Source organism: Heptranchias perlo, chromosome 4 (assembly GCF_035084215.1).
Source record: "Heptranchias perlo isolate sHepPer1 chromosome 4, sHepPer1.hap1, whole genome shotgun sequence".
In the NCBI taxonomy this organism is placed as follows: domain Eukaryota; kingdom Metazoa; phylum Chordata; class Chondrichthyes; order Hexanchiformes; family Hexanchidae; genus Heptranchias; species Heptranchias perlo.
The window spans coordinates 28,040,969-28,064,854 of record NC_090328.1 but is presented as its reverse complement, the minus strand read 5'-3'; the positions used below and the strand labels follow the sequence as shown (position 1 = coordinate 28,064,854).

Here is a 23,886-nt window from a genome sequence, read left to right as displayed (position 1 = left end):
CTCTTACCACATCTGTTTTCCCCATGCTCCCCATCATCTCATTTGTGGCAGATCCCTTCCAACTGCACCCACATCCCATGATTGCCTCCTCTGCCCTTTACACCAGTTCCAGTACTCTCAGACACTGTCACCTTCCTCACAGTACTCACAAACCCAGCAACTTCTCCCCAAAGCTTCCAGACCATGACAACCCCCTCCCTGATCTCCGGGCCATCCTCTCAGTTCTACCAATCTTTAGACTTCTTTGCCCACCACTGCCAGACGCTGAGGTGCAACTCTCAGTTCCCGGTCTTCATTGCTTCTAAGTGTGTCTCCCTTTCCTCCCCCCCCCATGTTGTCAAACCACAAGACTGCATCACTCTGATTCTACACACTTTCTTCCTATCTAATGAAGAAACGAGGAATGCAAATATACACTCGATGAATAGCGCTTCAAATATATAACTACTTCCAAATGCAGGTAGACCATGCCACAAAAAGATGAGTAGCATTTTGGGTTTTATAAATAGGGGCATAGTGCAAGTGGAAAAGGGTAATAAATTTGTGCAAAACAATAGTTAGACTACAATTAGTGTGCAGTTTTGCTGCAGAGAAGGCCAAGATAAAATTTAATAGAGGTTTCAAAAATTACCAGTTGTTTTGATGAAGTGAATAGGGCTAAAGCTATTTTCTCTCAGGAGTCAGTGATGAGGTCATCATCAATTTAAAGTTGTCATTGAGGGGTTAGGAGAAATGTTTTTATATAGCGGGTTGTTGGAGCTTGATCTGAAGTTATGTTTACTTCACAAATAGTATTAGATTTTGTAATCTTTAAAGGGACACAGCTGTACCTTTGCAGCAGAATAATAGTTAAAATTTATAACACTCCTTATAAAGCAGCGTATCATCAGGCTTGCTGTACAACATGGTGGTGGTAGTTCAAAAAAGGCTAAAGATTTGCAAGTCCTTTTTTGATTAATGTAAATGACGGTTATATTAAGGTCAGTTGGCATGGTGTTGCTGCTGGTTGTATCAAATGTGTATTCTTGTGTTTTTTACTACTTTTTAAGCAGGCACCACCAGGAAATGTCGAAAAGCCTCCTATGCCCAGTACACAGCCAGCAATTATGAAGCCTACAGAGGAGCCACCCACGTATGCACCGCATACACAGGTAAGTTTAAAATGCATTAGCCTGGGTGGGGGGGGGGGGAGGAATTCCTTTCTCAATAGCCGAGAAAACAGTTTGAATTCTTTCTATCGCTCTGGGTGGGTGGAAAATAAAAAGCAACTCTATTGGCTGTCGAGATGTAACTATTGGAATTCTGCATCTGGGCAAGTCACTCTTCTCTTAACCCCCACCCCCTCCCCCAATGAAACAGTATGCATTAGCAAGCCATCTAATGTCACAGGCTGGAGAGAATTTATCTGCTTTCAACTAAATGCCTCTATCATAGTAGGTACAGCATAGGAGGAGGCCATTCAGCTCATCATGCCTGTGCTGGCTGTTTGAAAGAACTATCCAATTCGTCCCATAGCCCGGTAAATTTTTTCCCTTCGTGTATTTACCCAATTCACTTTTTGAAAGTTACCATTGAATATCCTTCCACCACCCTTTCTGGCGATGTATTCCACATCATTACAACTCGCGATTTAAAAAAAAAGTTTCCTGCTGTCTCCTTTGGCTCTCTTGCCGATCGCCACCTTAAATCTGTGTCCTCTGGTTACCGACCCTTCTGCCAGTGGAAACAGTTTCTTCTTATTTACTCTATTAAAACTGTTAATGATTTTGAACACCTATCAAATCTTCCCGTAACCTTTTCTGTTCTAAGGAGCACAACCCCAGCTTCTCCAGCCTCTCCCCACAACTGAAGTCCCTCATCCCTGGTACCATCCTAGTAAATATCTTCTGAACCCTCTGAGGCCTTGACATCCTTCCTAAAGTGTGGTGTCCAGAATTGAACATGCTACTCCAGCGGAAGCCTAACCAGTGTTTTATAAAGGTTTAGCATAACTTCCTTTCTTTTGTACTCTATGCCTCTATTAATAAAGCCCAGGATCCCATATGCTTTAACAACAGTCGTCTCAACTTGTCTTGACACCTTTTAAAGATGTGTATGTGCACCCTAGGTCTCTTCCTGCACCCCCTTTAAAATTGTACCATTTAGTTTATATTGCCTCTCATTCTTCCTACTAAAACGTATCACTTCACACCTGTTAAATTTCATCTGCCATGCGTCCGCCTATTTCACCAGTCTGTTTACGCCCTCCTGCAGTCTGTTACTATCCTCCACGTTGTTTACTACATTTCTGAGTTTCGTTTCATCTGCAAACTTTGAAATGATACCCTCTATACCCAAGCCCAGGTCATTAATATATATCAAAGAGTAGTGGCCCTAATACTGACCTGGGGAACACCACTATATACTTCCCTCCTTCATTGTCAAAATCCTGGAACTCCCTACCTAACAGCATTGTGGGAGTACTTTCATCATGTGGACTGCAGCGGTTCAAGAAAGCAGCTCACCACTACCTTCTCAAGGGTAATTAGGGATGGGCAATAAATGCTGGCCTTGCCAGCGATGCCCACATCCCATGAATGAATTTTTTTTTTAAAGTCTGAAAAGTACCAATATTCTTTGCTTTCTATCCTTTAGTCAGTTTTGTATCCACGCTGCCACTGTCCCTTTAATCCCATGGGCTTTAATTTTGCTAACAAGTCTATTGTGTGGTACTTTTTATCAAATGCCCTTTGAAAGTCCATACACAATATCAACCGCACTATCTTCTATCAACCGTCTCTGTTACTTCATCAAAGAACTCCAGCAAGTTAGTCAAACACTATTTTCCTTTTTCTAAAAAAAAAATCCGTACTCCATTTCATTTATTAGCCCATACTTTTCCAAGTGCCACTTAATTTTGTCAGATTATTGCGTCTCAAAGTTTCCCCACCACTGATGTTAGGCTGACTGGCCTGTAATTGCTGGGTTTGTCCCTCTCCCTTTTTTGAACGGATGTGATGTTTTCAGCCCTCCGGCACCGTCCCCATATCTAAGGAGGATTGGAAGATTGTGGCCAGAGCCTCTGCAATTTCCACCCTTACTTCCCTCCGTAACCTAGGATGCATCCCATCTGGACCGGGTGACTTTTCTACTTTGAGTACTGCCAATCTTTTTAGTACCTCCTTTATCTGTTTTTATCCTGGGCAAGATCCCTTTTTTAACTTTCTGAAATTAGCCCTCCTCCAGTTTTTAGTATTTCCACATTTGATTGTTCTTGTCCTTTTCCATAACTATTCTAAACCTAATGATATTATGATCACTGTTCCCCAAATGCCCCCCCACTGAAACATGCTCCACCTGCCCCACTTCATTCCCCAGAACTAGATCCAACACTATTTCCTCCTTCGTTGGACTGGAAACACACTGTTCCGAAAGTTCTGTTGTCCGTATTTCAGGCATTCTCCACCCCCCCCCCCCCCCCCCTTCCATCTGGGCATAATTGTACATTTGCTTTGCTTACAGACTGTTGAGCAAAATGGCAAATTATTTGGACCAGCAGCTACGGCTTGCATTTTTAAAATCCCACTCCTGTGGCCCAGCTACAATTTAAATTGCGATCATGTAGAAATTTTAACATGACGTTTGATAGAGCCTGTGTCCATCACAGTCTGCAACTACACGGTAAGCATTAATGCATCACAGTGGTTGTGCTTTGTGGGGGTCGCTCAGCTTCTTATCATGGAGGATGTCTACTTCCACTGAAACTGGTTAGCTCAGTTCTCTGGAGAAGTCCTTGGGGCAGGGTTACTCTTGAAAGGTAGAGCAGTTTGGAAATAACATTGCTGGGCTTGTAATAGTCTAGGTACTTTACAGTGAAATTGCTTTTTCCATTTTATTCCTCCTCCATTCACACAATCAGATTTGCATTATCCTTTTATGAAACCCTAGTAACAAAATTAGAGTGCAGACTTAATGTATCCATCAAGCCATTGAATCATGTGTTTAATTTGAGTTGTAGCTTTCACTTTCCTAAAATTGAAAAATGAGCTTGTTTTCTGTGTTTTAGGAAACTGCTGCAGCCCAGGCTGAACTGCTGAGACGTCAGGAAGAACTAGAGCAAAAAGCAGCAGAACTTGATCGGCGAGAACGTGAGATGAAAAATCTCAGCTACGATCGTATGTAGTCACACATTCCCTGTTTAAACAATCCTTGTATATAGATTTCCTATGTTAGTAGGATATGATATTTATAGTTCATAGTTCACTACTCCAACATAGTTAACAAAGTTCAGGTAAGAGTTATTAAACGTTTAGCACCCATCTTTGCTAATTATCCTGTAGCATTTCTTTTCCGATTGCCAGCTATAGAACCACCATTCAAAGTAACCATATCTGTGTTGCATCCACCATTTTTGTTGAAAGCAAAAGTTTTATATTTTTCTCTGCTTCTGAAATGCACGTGAATGTTTACAAAAGAAAGCTAAAACACAATTTAATATAATTGCAGTCAAGATCAGTGTTGGTTGCTCAAACTTGTCTAATTGTAAACACTATAATGTTTACAAAATTTGCAATTATTCCTGTACAGCATCTGAATGTACCCAAGTTTCAGTTAAACTGAGTATGAAGTATCTGTGGCTGAGGTACTGCTTGCAGAAGTAGAAAGCAATTTGTACAATATTGACTGCTTTTGTAAATAATAGTTTATTTTCAGAAGTTAGGAAATACCATGTATAGAGGAATGTAAAACTGCCACCGTGGTGTTCTACTTAAACTGACATTAGATTAGTTTTGCTTTCTGTGGCCTTTACTTCATTATAGTCAGTAATAATGTTTTTTTTTTCCTTTGCAAAATTGTCTCTGGGCAGAATGGAAAATGGGTTTTCTTATCTGTTCTCAATTGAACTATAGAACGATACACAGTAAGTAATTTTTTCCTTTTGTAGCTCGGAAGAACAATTGGCCTCCACTTCCTGAACGATGTCCTGTGGGACCGTGTTTCTATCAAGACTTCTCTGTAGATATCCCTGTTGAATTTCAAAAAACAGTCAAGATGCTCTACTACTTATGGATGTGTATGTAAATTCTGCAGCACCAGGCTACTTTATTGGCTTTTAATGTTCATAGTATTCCATTGGATGGTAGTATGTAAAATATTTAAATTTTTGCAGGCATCATTTTGTCAAGTTGAGTTATGAATGTTTGTCTCATTGAGAATGTTTGCCACTGATTTACAGTGTAAGTGTTGGAGTTACTACCTGATGGGGTTTTCACAACTTTTTTAATTGAAACATTTTCAGAATCAACAGTACAAACAAGTTCTCAAGTCAGCATGCTTAAAAAAGTAGTATTAAAATTAACCAGAAGAGAGAATGTTTTGGGAAACTGTGTAAAGCTTAAATGAATAGACAAACTAAGTAGACTATACTATTTGTTAGGAACTGCTGACCTTCCAATTGGTCTCGCGACTTCACATCAGGTACCATGACGTTGTGATGCAACTTGCTTGCTGATGCAAGTAATTTTTTTTTTGTATGGTGTTTCAAATGAAACCTTTGACTTGTGGAGCTAATTTGTGACCAATGTAAATTGGGATGGGTACGACTGGACTGGAGTGGATAAGTGTAAAATTACATATTTACAGTTAGGCATTCATCTCAGATTATTTTAACTTTCAAGTGTTGCGTTTATTCCGTAGTTTGGATCACATCAGACAGTATCATTGGTTTCAACTGTAAAGCTATGTTCATGCACCTCCTAAAATGTAATGCTTGAAAACAGTTCTATTTTTAGATTTAACTTTGTTTTTCTCCTCCACAGTCCATGCAGTAACACTCTTGGTAAATATATTTGGTTGCCTTGCCTGGTTCTGTGTTGATAGTTACCGAGGGGTGGACTTTGGCCTGGCCATTCTCTGGTTCTTGCTTTTTACCCCCTGTTCGTTTGTCTGTTGGTACAGACCACTCTACAAGGCCTTCAGGTTAGTAAACTGACCCTTTTGACTCACTATTTATAATGGTTAGAAGGTGAAATACATGTAACCTCAACAATTTACGCTGCCTAAAAATGGGTTCTGTTTTTAGCTTGCACAAGTAAACAAAAAAATGTTTCTGGACATTGTAACTTCATAATAAACATTGCTGTTACTGAAATTTTACTAATCAGATTATTTTCATTACATTAACAGTCACAAGATATTTGAAATGTATGACCATCAAGCTATTTATCAGTACTTTGTTTATAGTAAGTGGTGATCAAATTGAATAGGAACATGCCATGATGTGTCAAAGTTCCTGGTTGCCTTTGTGGAAAAACTGATGATATTCTGAAAATTGATATTAAATTTTACACATCAGTTGTCACACATGAGAAACACTCTTTAACATCTTAGAGTGGGGAGCGTCCAGTATGTATTTGTTAAATAGGTTGCCTTGATGTAGTGACTGGATAGATAAAGGGAATGTGGTAAATATAATGTATATGGGTTTTCAGAAGATACTAACATATAAGATGAAATTTAGCAGAATGGATAGAAAATTGATTGATGGAAAGTTTGGGTGTTGCTCAGACTGGAGAAGAGTTGGATGTGGTGCATCCCAGGGGTTAGTAGATGTACTTTTTTCCTTGGTATGTGCAGATATAGATGATTTGGACTTGAATCTAGGGAACATAATCTTGATATTTTCTGATGTCACAAAGATGGGAGGTTTGGCGAATAGTGTGGAGGACTTTTTATAAGCTAGATTTCGGGACGATATAGACTGGTTAGTGCAATGGGGAGACAGGTGGTAGTTGCAATTCAATGTGGTTAACTGTGAGGTAAAACATTTTGGGAGCAAAAATTAACAAATGGGAATATACACTTAATGCAATAACACTGAAGGGTGTGGACAAAGAGCCCATGTGGTCAAATACATAATTGCTCTCAAAAATGGCTTACAAAATGTTGACCTCTCCAATTCAGTAGGCCTTGTAAGAGCATTGTAACTGTTTGCTTGCTGAAAACAAATCCTTGAAGTTTACTGTCTTCAACTAGCTAAGATTGATCCTGGTTTTACCTTCTACTCATTTGAATGACTTGAGTCACATCAAAGCGTCACATCTGTATGGCTTTTTGTACTCTAGACAGAATTACATATCCCTTTATACCAAGTCCTGCTCAGACCACTTCTGGAGTACTGCGTTTAGTTTTGGGTACCAAACCTTAGGAAAGATATATTGGCGTTGGAGGGGGTGCCGCGCAGTTTCATCAGAATGATACCAGGCTTAAGTTAAATTGAGGCCAGGTTGCGTATACTTGCCTTGTATTCCGTTGAGTTTAGAAGGTTGGATGATCTAATCAGAGATTATTTCCTCTGGTGGGGGGAATATAGAACAAGCAAGAATAATAAAATTAGAGCTGGCTATTTAGGAGTGAAACTGTGAAACACTTTTTCAAATGGGCAGTGGAAATCTGAAACACTCTTCCCCAAAAGATTGTGGATGCTGGGGCAATTGAAATTTTCAAGATTGAGACTGATAGACACTTGTTAGGTAAAAGTATCAAGGGATATGGAGCTACGGTGCGTAAATGTAGTTGAGATACAGATCAGCCATGGTCTGATAGAATAACGGAACATGCTCAGGGCTGACTGGCCTACTCCTGTTTCCATGTCCTAAATCTTGCATTTAATCTTGTGTCTGTGTCCCCTTCTAAATTCCTCAACCATGAGCAGTCTGTTTCAATCTACTTTGTCCCTTCCCTTCAATATTTTAAACACTTCTATCAAATTACCATATAATCTCTTTTAATAAAAACAGCCCCAGTTTTTCAAGTCTTCATATTTTTTCGTACAAAGCAGCATCCTAGTGATTCTGTGCAGTACTCCAACTGGTCTTACTAAGGTTTTACATGGATTCAACACTAGATATCAACTTTTAAATTCAATACCTCCATTACTTTTCTTATGGCCTAACGGTGCTGCTTTTAATAGCTTGTGAACCTGAACTTCTAAATCCCTCTGCTCTTCCCCATCACCTGTCTTTTCCCTCATTCAAAGTCTAATTATTACTTTATTAAGCTCCTGCGCTCTCACAGGACTCCCTGGCTTTCAGTCCACTATTTGTTCAGGTTGACCTTTTTTACCTTGTTGGGGAAAGAGAAACTCTTATTAGCTTTATTTCTCATTTTGACTAGATGTGAAATGAACATGGTCTTGGACAATTCTGTGGCTCTGACCAATTTATCCCACTCTTTCTTACCCAAGAAACACAGGGAGAGGGGGTGCAGGGTTCATGGAAATGATTAACATTTTGAATGAAACTGATGATGGTATATTATATTTCAGGAGCGACAGTTCCTTTGGCTTTTTTCTCTTCTTCTTCGTATTTATCTGTCAATTTGCTGTCCATGTACTGCAATCAGTAGGAATTCCACAGTGGGGAAACTGGTGAGTACTTCCTATGTTTCAAAGTCATTAGTCATCTGACTGTTCTCATTACAATTAGAATAAATTGTTCCATTGACTGTGATTGAGTTGCAATGAAATCACTTTTTAAGGGGATTTTTTGAGTTCACAAACTTTAAATGAGATTAAATAGAATTTAACGAGTGTGCAGAATTATCCAGGTAAATCTTGTGCTGCTTTTTCTCTCTCTTCCCCCTTCCCCCAGCATTTATCATGTTCATCACAAACCTGGTGTGCTGCTGGATCATTAGTATTTACAGATGATAAGAGATCCTATGGCATCGTAACCCAGCATGAGGGTGAAGGGGATTTTCAAAAAAAATGTTTAAGTAAAGCCTCCATATACTTTGTGCAATAGTGGGTACTTGAGAATTAGTTTTCCTTTTTAGAACGTAATTTTCAAACTGAATTGCAGCATTATCACTCCCAATTATCCATTAATATATAATTGAGTGTTTTGAGTCTGACAGAAGGATTGGTTTTGTTTTGCTTTTTCATACGCTCAACTCTGAAGACTACCAGTTGTCCATTAGCTTCACTATAGCTGAATTGCAAATGAGCTTCTTAATGTTTAATTTTTGCCCTTTCCAGGTTTGAAAAAGGAATGCAAGATATTTGTAATGCTAAATATCGTGTTGATATTGTCTGGGCTCACATGGCTACTTATGCAAGTTGTCAGTGTTCATATAACCATACCCCAGGATAGGAATCACTGCCTTCCAAAGGGATAGAGTAAGATAAGAAAACTGAAAATTGCTAGAAAATAATTTAATAGAAAGACTTGCATTTATATAGCACCTTTTTAACATAGTAAAACATCCTAAGGCGCTTCACAGGAGCATTGTCAAACAAAATTTGACACCACGTAGGGATATTAGGATAAGTGACCAAAATCTTGGTCAAAGAGTAGGTTTTAAGGAGGGGAAAGAAGGGTTCAGGGAGGGAATTCCAGAACTTGGCACTTAGGCAGCTGAAGGCACGGCTGCCAATGGTGGAGTGATGAAAATTGGGGATGCGCAAGAGGCCAGAATTGGAGGAGCACAGAGATCTCGGAGGGTTGTCTGGCTGGAGGAGATTGCAGAGATAGGGAGGGCTGGGCCTTATAATGACCTCAGGATGTCCAAAGCGCTTCACAGCCAATGAAGTACTTTAGTCACTTAAGCTCATCTGCTGCTGAAACCTTCATCCATGATTTTTGTTACCTCCTAGACTCAATTATTCCAGTGCTCTCCTGGCTAGCCTCCCACCTTGCACCCTCTGTAAACTTGATCTCATCCAAAACTCTGCTGCCCATATCCTAACTCGCACCAAGTGCCGTTCACCCATCACCCCTGTAGTCGTTGTCAGACTGGGAGCCAATGTAGGTCAACACCATGATTTAAAAATTCTCATCCTTGTTTTCAAATCCCTCCAGACTTCGTCCCTCCCTATCTCTGTAACCTCCTCCAGCCCTTCAACTCTCCCAGATCTGTGCTCTCCTCCAATTCTGGCCTCTTGCGCGTCCCCTGTTTTCTTTGCTGCACTACTGACAGCCGGGCCTTCAGCTTCCAAGGCCCTAAGCTCTGGAATTCTCTCCCTAAACCTCTCTGCCTCTCTCTCCTCTGAAGATGCACCTTCAAACCTACCTCTTTGACCAAGTTTTTGGTCACTTGTCCTAATATCACCATATGTGGCTCGGTGTCAAATTTTGTTTGATGCTTCTGTGGAGTGCCTTGGGATGCTTTACTACATTAAAGGTGCCATATAAATACAAATTGTTGTAATGTAGTAACCAGTATGCCATTTTTTGGGACTTTGAAGATGCAGCACAAATGTACACCTGATCCCAGATAAAGTAATTACAAGACAAATCTGAAGTTTACTAGCCATTTTCAGTTTTCTCATCTTGCTCTATCCCTTTTGGAAGGCAGTGAGTGATTCCTGTCCTGGGGTGTGGTTACATGAACATTGGCAACTCTCAGCTGCCTTACGCAAGTAGCCACGTGAGTCCAGAAAGTGTCAGCAAGATATTGGACCTTGGGTGAGCACTATAGCCAAGGCTGGTTTACTTCTCAATCAGCATCTACACACTTTTACTTTTGGAGCATGAGTCACCAGGCAACAATCAAGCTGGAGGAATCTGGTTCTTCTCAACCCCACAACTGCTGAGGCCTGTTGTGTTCCTACCACTGCAGTATGTGCAATGAAATTCAGAAGGAGACTGAACCAATATGGTGTGCAGCGAGTATATTTTATCAATAGCAGATTTAAAAGGACACATAGCAGTCATAGAGTTAAAAAGCTGACTAACTAGCAAAGCACAACTCTTGCGCTCAAGAACAGCCCAGTAATTTCAACAAGTTAGTGATTTTAATACAACAGAAACTTACCCGCTCCTGTTGGGAGGAGAGTTGACATCAGGACTCTTCCTTCTCTGCTTCAACATTTGGAACTTCTTGTGCTGTTTTATACCTTGCCTTGTTATTCGTATTCATTCCAGTCTAGCTATTGTGGGAGATTGATAGCTGCTGGATCTAACCAAGGGCTTCGATAATTGCCAGATCTAATCAAGGACCCTTCCTTTGTCTTATTTACAGCCTGTCATTCTAGCTATTGTGGGAGATTGATAGCTGCCAGATCTAATCAAGAACTTCTTGGCCTGTTTGAAAAGCATGCTGGGATACTTAGCCTTCTCCAATAACTTAAAATATCTAAGCATGTGTAGGCATTCTAGGCTATATCTTACAATGCTGACTTAGGTGATCTCAGCCCAGAAATCAACTGAGACCTTCCTGGTCTGTGGTGGCTTAGTGGCACACTAGGTGGTGCAGTTACCTCCTACCCCAACATAAGTCTATAGGAAAATTCTACTTTTATATAATTGAGGCGTTAAATCATTGTACAAATATTTCATATAGTATTAGGAAAAAAATGTGGAATGTTTGAAGATGTATTCTGTATGTGAAAGTGTTTCAAATCATGTAAGAAATATATTGACACCTATGTAAAATCTATAGAGCTTGTGGGTTTCTGTTATCTATAAGTGTTACCAGTTGCTTAAACTTGGACTTTGAAAGATAGGACTGAGGTCATCTCTCTCTTTCAGTGGTTGGATTTCAGCACTTACAGCTCTTAATAACAGCATTCCTGTTGGAGTTCTGATGATGATTGTTGCAGCAGCTTTTACTGGTTCATCCGTTGTCTCACTAATTATGTTCAAAAAGGTAAGCTAATCTTTACCCATCCATTGTACCACATTGTGTGAACCACTTTGCATTCATTAGTTTCCACACTATTAACCTTGAAAGTATTTTTATCAAAAAAAAGCTTTCTCATTTATCCCTCTATCTCATTACCCTTTTTTAAAAATATAAAATATTTACTTAAATGTGGAAAATGTTTAAAATACAGAGTATTGATATGAAATTGGTGGCATTTAATTGGAGTAATCAATGTTTTTGAATACCCCAAGGATCTGAAATGTAATCAGTGAAAACTATCATTTCTAGATTCCAGATGACATTGTGAGCTTTACTTTTTATGGATTATCATGGTCATCAGAACACTTGGATTAAATAACTGTCTTGAAACAGTATTTCTATGATGTTAAACTGGGCTCAGGTGATTTAAGGGTTTTAGTTGAATTTTGGTCCGATTGCAGAATCACTTCAATTTGGAATTGGAAGGTATGAGATGAGGGCCCCTTTGAATAGTCATTTTACCGAGTCCCAAATGATCCTTTTTTAAAAAAAAAATTGATTTGTTTTTAAAAAGTGTTATTCTTGCATGGTACTAAGTATTTAGTTTCTGTTGTGCAAACCCCAGCTTCTGTCCCCAAAATAAGAAGGACACACCTGTTGATAGTTTACAAAAACTACTTCTGCTCCAATAGTTAACTATATTGTAGATTTTGACAATCTCCGAATCCATTTGAAATGATCACTCTAATATTGAAACATTGTATTTCCAGAACTATTAAATATAATTCTTCTGTGAAAGTAACTTTATGGTCTTTAGCCTTTGCCGCAAACTCCATTCTTTTGCCATTGATTCCAGCCATTGTCTCAGGCTGAACCAGACAGTTCACAAGCTCAGCATCCTATTCATGCTGAACTTCCAACCCCATATACTGTCCATCACAAAGGCTCTACTTCCACCCCTAACATCGCATTCCTCTGCTCCTGCTTACGCCCATCTGAAATTCTCATCCACGCTTTTTGTCACTTTAAATGTGACTATTCCAATGCTTTCCTTGCTGGCCTCCCATCCTCCTCCCCTCTAAACTTCAACTCCTCAAACTTTGCCCGTATCCTATCCTGCACTAAGTTCCATTCACCCATCACTGTGTGCTCGCTGACTTACATTGGCTCTTGGTCCTCCAACTCCTCAAATTTAAAATTCTCATCCTTGTTTTTAAATCCCTTCATGGACTCGCCCCTCTCTATCTCTGTAACCTTCTGCAGCCCTACAACCCTCAGAGGTTGCTTTCCTTCAACTCTGGCCTCTTGTGCAATTCCCACTTTCTTCGCTTTACAATTGATACCTGTGCTTTCAGACGTCTAAGCCCTACACTCTGGATTTCCCTCTCCTTGATGGCCCTCCTTTAAAACCCACCCCTTTGTCCAAGCTTTTGGTCATCCCTGCTAATATCCCTTTGTCTCAACATCCCATTTTTGTCTGCACTTGTGATGCCCATTGGGATGCTTTTCTATGTTTAAAGGTGTTCTACAAATGGAAGTTATCTAAACTTTAAATATTTACTTTTCATATGCATGTGCATTTACAATTTTTATGTAGATTTTCTTTTTTAACTTCTCTATCTGAACTTATTCAGTGAATGGCTGAGCTGTACAGAACAGCATGAGTTGAGTTAGCTGATCTCAGGCCAGGTAAAGGAAAGAAAGAACTTGCATTTACATAGCACCTTTCTAAGACCTCAGGACATCCAAAAGCGCTTTACAATCAATGAGGTACTTTTTGAAGTGTTGTCTCTTGTAATGTAGATAAGTGTGGCAGCCAATTTGCGCACAGCAGGATTCCACAATCAGCAATGAGATAATGAACCAGATAATGTGTTTCAGTGATGTTGATTGAGTGATAAATATTGGCCAGGACACGGCGGAGAACTCCCCTGCATGTCAAATAGTGCCACGGAATCTATTGCGTTCACCTGAGAGGGCAAAAAGGATCTTGGTTTAATGTTTCATCCCAAAGACACTCCCTCAGTATTGCACTAGAATTTCAGCCTGAATTATGTGCTCAAGTCTCTGGAGTGGGGTCTTGATCCCATAACCGTCTCTACTTAAAGACGAGAATGCTGCCACTGAGCCATGGCTGACACATATGTAGCAGTTATGGGATTACATTGGCTTTAGTGCCGCCAAGTTGCCCATGTTTCTAGCTCTTATTTGCTGTCCAGAGACCCCTGTCGGTCGTGTGCATTGTGGCCATCGGGTCAAGATGGGTTCAAGCTCAGTTGTGACGTCCCCATGCAGTTGAATAACCTATCAATATTTGCTGTTGAAGCTCTCGTCAAAGCAGTTATCACTTGGGCTAGCGCCGGAGGGTCCCTGTAGAACCGAGAATTAAAGAGTGGGAAAATATATATTTTCTGCAAAATGATGAAATACATGAAGTTGTTTTTATTTGGTCAGTTCTACCCCAGTTGTAGAAGTTTTTCTGCAGATAGAAGACAACTTAAAGTTATGGGAATATACTTTTGGAAGTAGCCTTTTAACATATAGTAGAATAATTCCTTACTTCATTATATCGAAGAATAGCTGATCAGTTGTAATTATAATTTCTAAGAGTATGTAAATTTGTATTGTATTGTACTGCTAATTTGCTGTTGCAAATTTTCATCTAGATTTGCCAGCAGGTGGCAGTCTGATCCCTATTTTAGGCGTCTGACCTGAATTTTGTTGCTTGAAAATAATCAATATGCTGTGATATTTTTGAAATTGAAACCTTTTTTTTGTGCCATATCATTGTCCATTTTAGTTTTATGTTCCCAACTGCTGACCACCTTGCCCCTCTTTTTTCCCCCTCCCCCCACTTTTGATGTACCCACTGAGGTTTAACCTCTCCATCCTTCTACTCATCCTACCCAGCACTTCCTGACTTACTCTGCTAGCGGATCAGCAATCGCCACCCCTCCGTGTTGCCTTCCAAAAAGTCTGTCTACATGCAAACCAGGCCCTTGCCACTCTCAACATTATTACGGATGATTATATTGATATTCTGACTTTGACTGAAACTTGTCTCCTGGGTGACGATATTTTGCCTGGCTATACTTTCCACTATCTGCCCTGCCTAAACTGCCATGATGGCAATGTGGCTCATCACCAAATCACACCTTGGTTTATCTCTTTACCTCTCTGGCACTTACTTTTTCCTTTGAGCACCATGCCCTGTTCCACCCTTCCCACCTCTCCTTGAAAATCCTTACTGTCTGCTGCCCCCTGTCTGAGATATTCTTCCTCCCATTGCTCCCTCTGCACTGAGCAACACCTCATCCTCTATGCTTTCAATCTTCTTTTCATTTCTGCTTGCCCCCCCACCCCCTTCTGAACTCACTGCCCCACTGTCCTCCCTAAAACTGTCCCTGCATACAAACTCACCCACCTATATTAATGGACACCATCTTGACCTTGCTATCCCACATGCTTTGTCGCTGACTAAGCCATCTCCACTCACTCATTTCTGTCTGCCACGGGGCAAAGTGGTTCTCTTGCTCATGTCACTTACAACAGCACTTTCAACTGCCTAGTTTTGGGCCCTCCATCTGTTACAATACCTCTGGCTGCTGATCAACCACTCTCTCACCGCTTGATGCCTTTGTCCCCAGCAAAACTTTTGTCTTCCATCCAGGTTGTTTAGAACAAAGGGATAGCTCGATGAAAGAAAACCGTGGTCGATCTAGTTTGTCTCCTACCATCTTGGTAGTTGCATGATGCAACAATAATTGAGTTGTTGACTAATCTGTCTCATCAATTAGTCTACAACGGACCCAGACATGAGGCAAGGAAAATCCCCAGTGGTTGAAAGCTTTGGGAACCATAGCTCCCAAGCATGCTACATTTACCATATTTCTTGTCTCAAATTACTCATGTATCCTAAAATATATTTTGTGAAAGAAATCTACCTAAATTGTATTTGCATGAAACAATACTATTCCACTATCTCCCTTGGGAGCCTCACTCACTGAAATGATATTTCTGCAGATTAGTTTTGAATTTTCCCCCTTCAAGCACAGGCCATGTCCTGGTTCTACTGTTCTGGACAAAGTGAAACACCTTGTCATGGTCTACATTATCTAGTCCCTTCTTCGAATCCTAGAACACCAATCATACCACCTCTCTACCTTTTTTCCAGTGAGTACACGCCCAATTTATGTAATTGCTCATCATAATCCAGTTTCTTCATCCCTTCAATTATTCTGGTTGCCTTCTTCTGTAACCTTTTCAATAGCTACAAGCTTAGGCAACTGGTAACACTTGTAGATAACATCAAGCTGTACCAGGTCTTACTATGCCAAAACCACCCACTATAGGGTCATCCTGGAGAGCAAAGATAACCATTGGCTGCTTTTCTCCATTACCAACTTCCTCTTTAAACCCCTCTCCACTGACCCCAAGAACAAGTGCAAGGAAAGCGGGGATTTCTTTCTCACCAAGATAGAGACCATCTGTTCAGCTGTGTCCTGCTGCTTTTCCCTCTGGCTTCACTCTTTCTTTCCCTGCCCCCCCCCCCCCAATGTTTTTTTTTTGTCTTTCTCAGCACATCTTGTCCATGAGATCTACCTCCAGTTCACTCGATCTCATTCCTACTAAACTTCTAACTGCAAAAGTTCCCTTCCTGACTATGCAATCCAATATTGAAAATAGTTGCCTCATCTTGGGCACTGTTCCCCTCCCTTTCAAAACTCCTGTCATTATCCTTGACTCTTGTGTCTGTAAACCGATCTCCAATTTACCTTTCCTCTCAAGTTCCTGAACTTGTTGCATCCCAGATCTGTGCCTATTTCTCTAAACTCCTGTTTAAATCCCTCCTTCAGCACTGACACAGTCCTAAGTAAAGTTATGAACAACATTCTCTGACTATCACCATGGTGTATTATCCTTCCTGGACAACTCTAACTTTTGACATGCTTATCTCACCATCTTCCTTCAAAGGCTCTCCTTCATTATCCAGCCCGGTGACTGTGCCCTTGATTGGATTGGTGAGTGGAACCAATCACAGCCAGAGCATCTTTACCAGTAGCAAAGGAGTCCCTTAGGAAATATCCTCATCCTTATCCACCTGCTGTCCCATGATAACATCCTCCACAGACATGGTTAACTTCCACATGTACGCTTATGATATCCAGCTCTATCTCTCAATCCCTCCGCTGCCTCTGTGCTGTCAGACTGTTTGTAGCAAGGGTTGAAAATAATAAGACAAACTCCATTCCCCTGCCCAGCCACTGTCTCAGGCTGAACCAGCCTGTTCGCAAACCAGGCATGCTATTTGAGGGGATGTGGCATCAGAAGTTCAGCTCAGGCTCAATCACAAAGACCCCCTACTTCCACCCCAGTTGCATCACTTGTCTCCACTCTTGTTTCAGCCCATCTATCGCTGAAATCTTCATACATGCCTCTGTTACTTCAAGGCTCTATTTACTCAAAGGCTCTCCTAGCTGGACGCCCATCCGTCATAAATTTCAGCTCATCCAAAACTCTGCTGTGCATATCCTATCCTGAACTAAGTCCCCGTTGACCTATATTTCACTCCCAGTTCTCTAACTCTTGTTAAAATTCTCATTCTCAAGCTTAAACTTTCATTCCCGAACTCTAATCTTTAACAATACACCCCTAACCATTCCAGTGGGAAGCTCTGTTCCTGACTCCAAGCTCTTGGGCACCTTTCTTCCCCTGCCCCCCAAAACCACTGGCAGCTGTGCCTTCAGCCACCTAGGCACCACACCCTGGAATTTTCTCTTTCCCTTTCCTCTTAATACCCTCCTTTTAAAATCCACTTCTTTGATGCTGAATCAAACAAGAAATTAGGAAGTGTAATCAATTTTTCTTTCCCCATGTGCTTCTCTGAAACACCGTGGAACTCTTCTACATTAAAAGTGTTAATCACAAATCCATCCTTGCTGTTGAATATTAAGATAGCTGTGAAAAACTCGTATCCAGCTTTTTCAGCTGAAGGAGGAAGCATCCCATTCAAAGGCAGAAATACCATTTTATTTTGGGCAGGGGGGGCATCCCAATAAGTAACTAGAGGAAAAATTGATTAGCATTTATTTAGAGAACATTGTATAGGTTTTTCTTTTGTTTTTCCACAGTACCCAAAATAACCAGCAAAGATGAATTTCACAGGAACATTGAGAAAATGGTTAAAATATGTACAGTAGATTATCCTCTCTCATGTTCAAGCAATAGAGATTGTTTAATTCACTTGAAGGAGCTGTCAATTATATACAACCTTTGGCTAGGTTATTGTGAATGGCCATATATATTGAGTAAATTGCTCTGTTTTTAAAAAAAAAAGCGCCAAACTTAACTGTTGAATATCTGCTCTGAGATCCTCCCAGTGTGTGATACATTGAAATGTAGGATAGTTTAACAGGGACTTCTAAGCTATTCAAGCCTTTCTTTTCTTAATATAGGATCATAATGTGTGTAAATGTAAGCAAATAACTTTTAAAATTATAAAACCCAATGAGATGCAATATTGATAAGTGTTGCAATAAGAAGGGTGGGTTCAGACATCTGATCATTGCTTGGAGTGCAGTCAATTCTTACAATTTCAATTCATGGCAAGATTTGCAGGTTAGACATTTTTACTGATGTTGATCCCAGGGCTTGATAGATAGGTATTACCACTTAATCAGTTAAACCCATCTAAATAATAGTTTTCTTGCAACTATGTGTACTTCCTATGTAATGCTTTTGTCACCACTTGTGACATTTGATGACACCTGCTTACATTAGTTTTAATGTGTAACACTGTAATGCCTGCGAAACGTAGTACATTCACTCATCTTTCATTGCATTTCAATTTTTCCATTACTGGTTGCACAAGTTGCCCAGGTCTATCTGCCAATTTCTTTTTCAACCCATTTTCCCCTTTTCTACAGATAAGTCTCTGTTAATTTTAATCTATTTCTTCTATTTTTGGTTTTTGTGTATCTTGCCCCTCTTCCATACCACTGCTTTCCATGGCCTCGCCCCATCTTTATTGGCTCCACCCATGGCGCTGCCCTCTTTTCATCTGGTACCTGCTCTACTGCCCTTTCTTAGGTTGCACTAGCCATTTGTATTTTATTTTCACATCATGGCCTCTTCTGCACTTCTAATTCTTGAATGTTACTGGACATATACTATGCAAGAAGTCTAGGCCTACAATCCAATAACTTGAGTGATGAGTAAGATTTATAATGTAGCTATGATCAATATTTCAAAAATGCTGCATAGCTGGTCCACAAACTGAGCTGTGCTATATGTTGGAAGAGCATTCTCCTTGATTTTAGCACATTAAATTGCAGATTAGACTGCAGAGTCCCTCCAACTGTAAGCTAGCCACATTTCCTTAAGTGAAAAATGAAATCAAATTAAATTTCAGATAAATTGAAGCACATATGTCAGTAGAACAAAAAATACAGGCAACCGTTCCACACTGAGCGTCATACACATTCACCAGAACAAACCAGAGACCCATCACAAACACCCCTTCAACAGACAAACCTCACACATGCCCCACATCAGCAGATGGAAAAAACACACATAGCATCAAGATACTGTACAGGGATTGTTTTATCCGGTGTGTTCAGAGATGAAGGGCACAGCAGACGCACGTGTCAAATTAACACCGTGAGACACACAAAAATCAAAACTTTAGACAGCTCCCTATGAGCAATACCACAGGAGTTCTAGTCTTGTCTATAGTGCACACCTCCTAGTGTTGCACTTCCTGTAACACTTCCCCATCACGGGTTACCCTGATTGTACACCCGCGCGTTGTCTGACTCACTGTGCGCAGCACCGTGAGGGATGTGCTATTAAGTGCAATAACTTAATAATTGAGATGAAACTGTCCAGATAGTGCCAGAAAAGCTGCTCAGTAGAAATGGAAAAAAAACTGCTTATAAAAGTAATAACTTGCGCTCAAATTTAATCCTTTCAAATGAATCAGAGGTGCCATCTTAGATGGAGCAGATTTTCTCAATGTATGGGAAAGTAGAGAGTGAGGAGGACATAAAAAACCTGCAGGGGGATATAGACAGGCTGGGTGAGTGGGCGGAGATTTGGCAGATGCAGTACAATATTGGAAAATGTGAGGTTATGCACTTTGGCAGGAAAAAATCAGAGAGCAAGTTATTATCTTGATGGCAAGAGACTGGAAAGTACTGCAGTACAAAGGGATCTGGGGGTCGTAGTGCAAGAAAATCAAAAAGTTAGTATGCAGGTGCAGCAGGTGATCAAAGCGGCCAATGGAATGTTGGCGTTTATTGCTAGGGGGATAGAATATAAAAACAGGGAGGTATTGCTGCAGTTATATAGGGTATTGGTGAGACCGCACCTGAAATACTGCATACAGTTTTGGTGTCCACACTTAAGAAAAGACATACTTGCTCTCAAGGCAGTACAAAGAAGGTTCACTCGGCTAATCCCGGGGATGAGGGGGTGGACATATGAGGAGAGGTTGAGTAGATTGGGACTCTACTCATTGGAGTTCAGAAGAATGAGAGGCGATCTTATTGAAACATATAAGATTGTGAAGGGGCTAGATCGGGTGGATGCGGTAAGGATGTTCCCAAGGATGGGTGAAACTAGAACTAGGGCATAATCTTAGAATAAGGGGCTGCTCCTTCAAAACTGAGATGAGGAGAAACTTCTTCGCTCAGAGGGTGGTAGGTCTGTGGAATTTGCCGCCCCAGGAAGCTGTGAAAGCTACATCATTGAATAAATTCAAAGCGGAAATACAGTTTCCTAGAATTTAAGGGGTTACGGTGAGCGGGCAGGAAATTGGACATGAATTTAGATTTGAGGTTCGGACCAGATCAGCCATGATCTTATTAAATGGCGGAGCAGGCTCGAAGGGCCGATTGGCCTACTCCTGCTCCTATTTCTTATGTTCTTATGTTGTGCTCTTCAGTGCACTAACCTGCGTCAAACAAAATGCAGCTTTTAACCAAGTAGTCATTCTATAAGCACTAATTTGTGATTTCATATGCAAGTGCTAGAAAACTTGATTTGGTCTGGTCTCAAAAGTTCAAAACATGTTAAGAAACCCTGAAATATCTTTGCAAATTAATGTATGCAAATTACAATTTAGATAAACATAGTGCAGATAACTTGAATGTCAAAAAAAATTCTGAACAATAGTTGTTGTCATTTCTGAAGCTTTTCCTTCATTTTCACCATCTTTGCATGGGTTCTATTATAGTTTGATTGCTGTTAACAAATGAGCATTTTCCTGAACAATGCTACAAACATTTTTTTAAAAACTTTTTTTTGTGCTTTATTGCCCACATACATATAGTCTTGAAGGGAGAAGAACTTACTAAGATTTTTTTTCTTCTTCAGGTACACGGAATGTATCGTACTACAGGAGCTAGCTTTGAGAAAGCTCAGCAAGAGTTTGCAACAGGAGTCATGTCGAACAAAACTGTACAGACCGCTGCAGCAAATGCAGCCTCTACTGCAGCTCGCGGTGCTTTCAAAGGCAACCAAATTTGAGAGAAAGGGAAGCAACCTCCTCCCACCACCCCCCCCTCGCACCCACCCATCCAATCATCCTTCATCTAATCCTTGTACCACTCCAGTCATTACACACATACTGATGTCTATGAACATGATCTCACCATAACTTCAGCATGAACCTTCTTTTTTAAAAACAAACCCTCCATGTAGCCCTTAAATTAGGTTTTCGCATGGGCTAAAAACTTATGAACAATACTCTTATACTTGCTTGACAAAAACGTTCTGTTTTTGAATTGCTTTTTTATTTTCCATAGTTGATTTGGATCATACTTACTGGCCTTTTTAGTTAATGTAAGACTGTAAATAGCATGCTGTCACTGCTTCTTTAATATTGTACTCCAGAATTGCTGGAGAACCTTGTCTTCTGTGCTACACTGGACTGATGACTGATTTGCACGCAGCTTTGTGATCTTGGAGAATTGTTTGTACTGCCAGAGTACATTGGATTGGAAACTTTTTTCTGTGAAACATCTGTAACTGCCTTATAAAAAGCACTTCCAAGTCAATGTCAAAGTAACTTTAACCGTATTTAATTGTTTGCAATTTTTTCTCATTGCTCTCCTACATTGTCTGTTAACTGGAAATGAATGGTGTCATCTTTTAGTGGTATAATCATCAATGGTTGATTTACTGTTTTGTATTGTAATTGAATACATGATCTTAACTAAGATGCCTAAATTGTTGAAGTATGAACTGTGGTACAGTGTAACTTGGTGTTGCCAAGTACAGGTGGAGTGAACTATGTGGAGTAAGTCTTTTGGAAATTGAACTGCAATAATTATGTATGTTGTGCCTTCCTACTAATAGTATAAATTGACATGTACAAAAATTCCTCCCATTTATAGTCCTGGAGAAATATGAACCATACAAATGTAAAACTTGGGGTTGTACTTGCCCGTTTTAAAACTGGATTTAAAAAATCCATCCGTTAGCCACACTGGCTTGCATAATAATCTGAAATGCTATCATTGGGTATCTAAACTTATTGGATCATGTGCTTAGTTCCAGGAATGTTCCATTTTTTTTGTTAAGTAAAATATTACTTTAATTAGATTTCTGAAGGCTATATGAATAGACTGAGTAAAGAATGGTTGAATTGACTTCTTTTTAAAATGTGATGGTGTCTGAGTAAAGCAACTGATTGTACTGCTGTTAAATCTTTCAGTCTTGTTGGTCATTGAGATTTTCTCATGCTGTCATGATAGTTATTATGATTGTCCATTTGATTTTTGTATATAAACCTTTCACAGGCCTGATCTAGAAGTAGTGGTGCAAACATTTTTGGTTAGTATCCTAGTCATTTCCCTGCTGCTACCTAAAAACCAGACCAGTGATGTCACTGAACAAAAGTTAATGCTGCTTCTATCATGGACCTGAAGAAGGAACCAGTTTTAATTTGGAAAATGGATCCTGTACTATATGGCCTGAATTGGTAAAGTAAATCTATTTCCTGAGAAGGGAATTGTACAAAGTTATTTTATATTTACAGAATTCTCCAACACTGATTTAAGTTCAATCTAAAAGTGCTTATCAGGTACAGATGTTTTCAAAAGCAGATCCCAGATTTAATCAGTTAATCTTTATTTGTTGGTGTGTAGATTGTAAACACTTTTTTTGGACTGTTTTCTGCAATGCTGGTGGTTATAGTATAAAGGAGTGCTTGCTAGGGGCACATGCCTGTTACAGATCTCTCTACACTGCTGGAGTGGTCCAACTTGAATCCCTTCCATTTGTGTTTTATTTTCCATTTTATTTGATTCAGAAGAGCTGTTGAGGTGTGTGTGTGTGTTTGTGTGTGTGTGTGTTAGCTTGACTTTCAGTAACAGCTGATGGTACACCAAGTTGGTCAGGAGACAACTCTTTCAAGTTTTGTTTTGTCACGTTCGTACAAGCATTAAATATTCTGTATTCTTTATTGTATAAATGTGCTGTGTTTTGAAGGGACAATGTATACACTACTTGTATTTCAAAGACAGTTGTAATGTTTTTCAGATAAATTCTAGGCGTGATGTACATGGATGTTGGAATGGACATTGTCTAAAATGCTAAGAGTTAAATGAGAGTTGAATTAATAAGTTGTTGTTTAATTTGTAATGTTTCAAAGTTGTGTGTATAAACACCCATAAAATTGCCACTGCTGTTCCATCACCTATGACTATTAAATAGTACTTTTGGACTGGTCAGGGGAAAGCTGTAGATTTTAGCTTTTACACAATAGTTGTGGTGTCATTTGACGCAGCCAGAATCCACTCTGCAGCTGCAGTCATGGAACCATCCATTTACCTGTAACTAGAAGCTAGAGTCAGGGCATGTCCAGATGTCATGTTCAGCAGTGAATGGGTCAAAATAAATCTAGGTAGGTAGGCAGGCAAAGACTTTAATAACTTAATATTCATACCCCCCCAAGCTTTGAACAATTCTGAATTTGTTCAATCGTAATGAATAAAGATGCATTTCCTTGCTGGCATGTTTTGAATCAATTTGCAATTAAAATATATTTTTTAAATACCTAGTGAATGAAATCTTGATTTATACACCATTTAAATTATTACAGTTCTGAAAATGTAAACGGAGTGCTGTTTTAATAGGGTTGTAATGTGACCAGATACTCTGTTTGGAGTGAATCAATGAGCTTCAGCTGGTAAGTAATGGCGCAATTTGTTACTTATACTTAAATATGGTACTAAATATTTTGACAATACAAATAGGCCCTGAAGGAAATGTCGTCAC

The 23,886-nt window shown here is 39.8% G+C and overlaps 1 protein-coding gene across 2 annotated transcripts in view; it reads left to right on the top strand.

The window, feature by feature from the left end:
- Positions 1–23,662, top strand: part of scamp1 (secretory carrier membrane protein 1) — a 40,297-nt gene extending 16,635 nt beyond the window's left edge. The window contains exons 3-9 of one of the 2 annotated variants that reach the window (XM_067982674.1): positions 1,050–1,151; positions 4,046–4,154; positions 4,925–5,053; positions 5,799–5,958; positions 8,306–8,407; positions 11,511–11,628; positions 20,980–23,662. In XM_067982674.1, coding sequence (XP_067838775.1) covers positions 1,050–1,151; positions 4,046–4,154; positions 4,925–5,053; positions 5,799–5,958; positions 8,306–8,407; positions 11,511–11,628; positions 20,980–21,132 — 873 coding nt within the window. In that variant the 3' untranslated portion in view covers positions 21,133–23,662. The remainder of the gene's footprint in view (positions 1–1,049; positions 1,152–4,045; positions 4,155–4,924; positions 5,054–5,798; positions 5,959–8,305; positions 8,408–11,510; positions 11,629–20,979) is intronic. The other variant, XM_067982675.1, reaches the window with a different exon arrangement.
- The last annotated feature ends 224 nt before the right edge of the window (positions 23,663–23,886 follow it).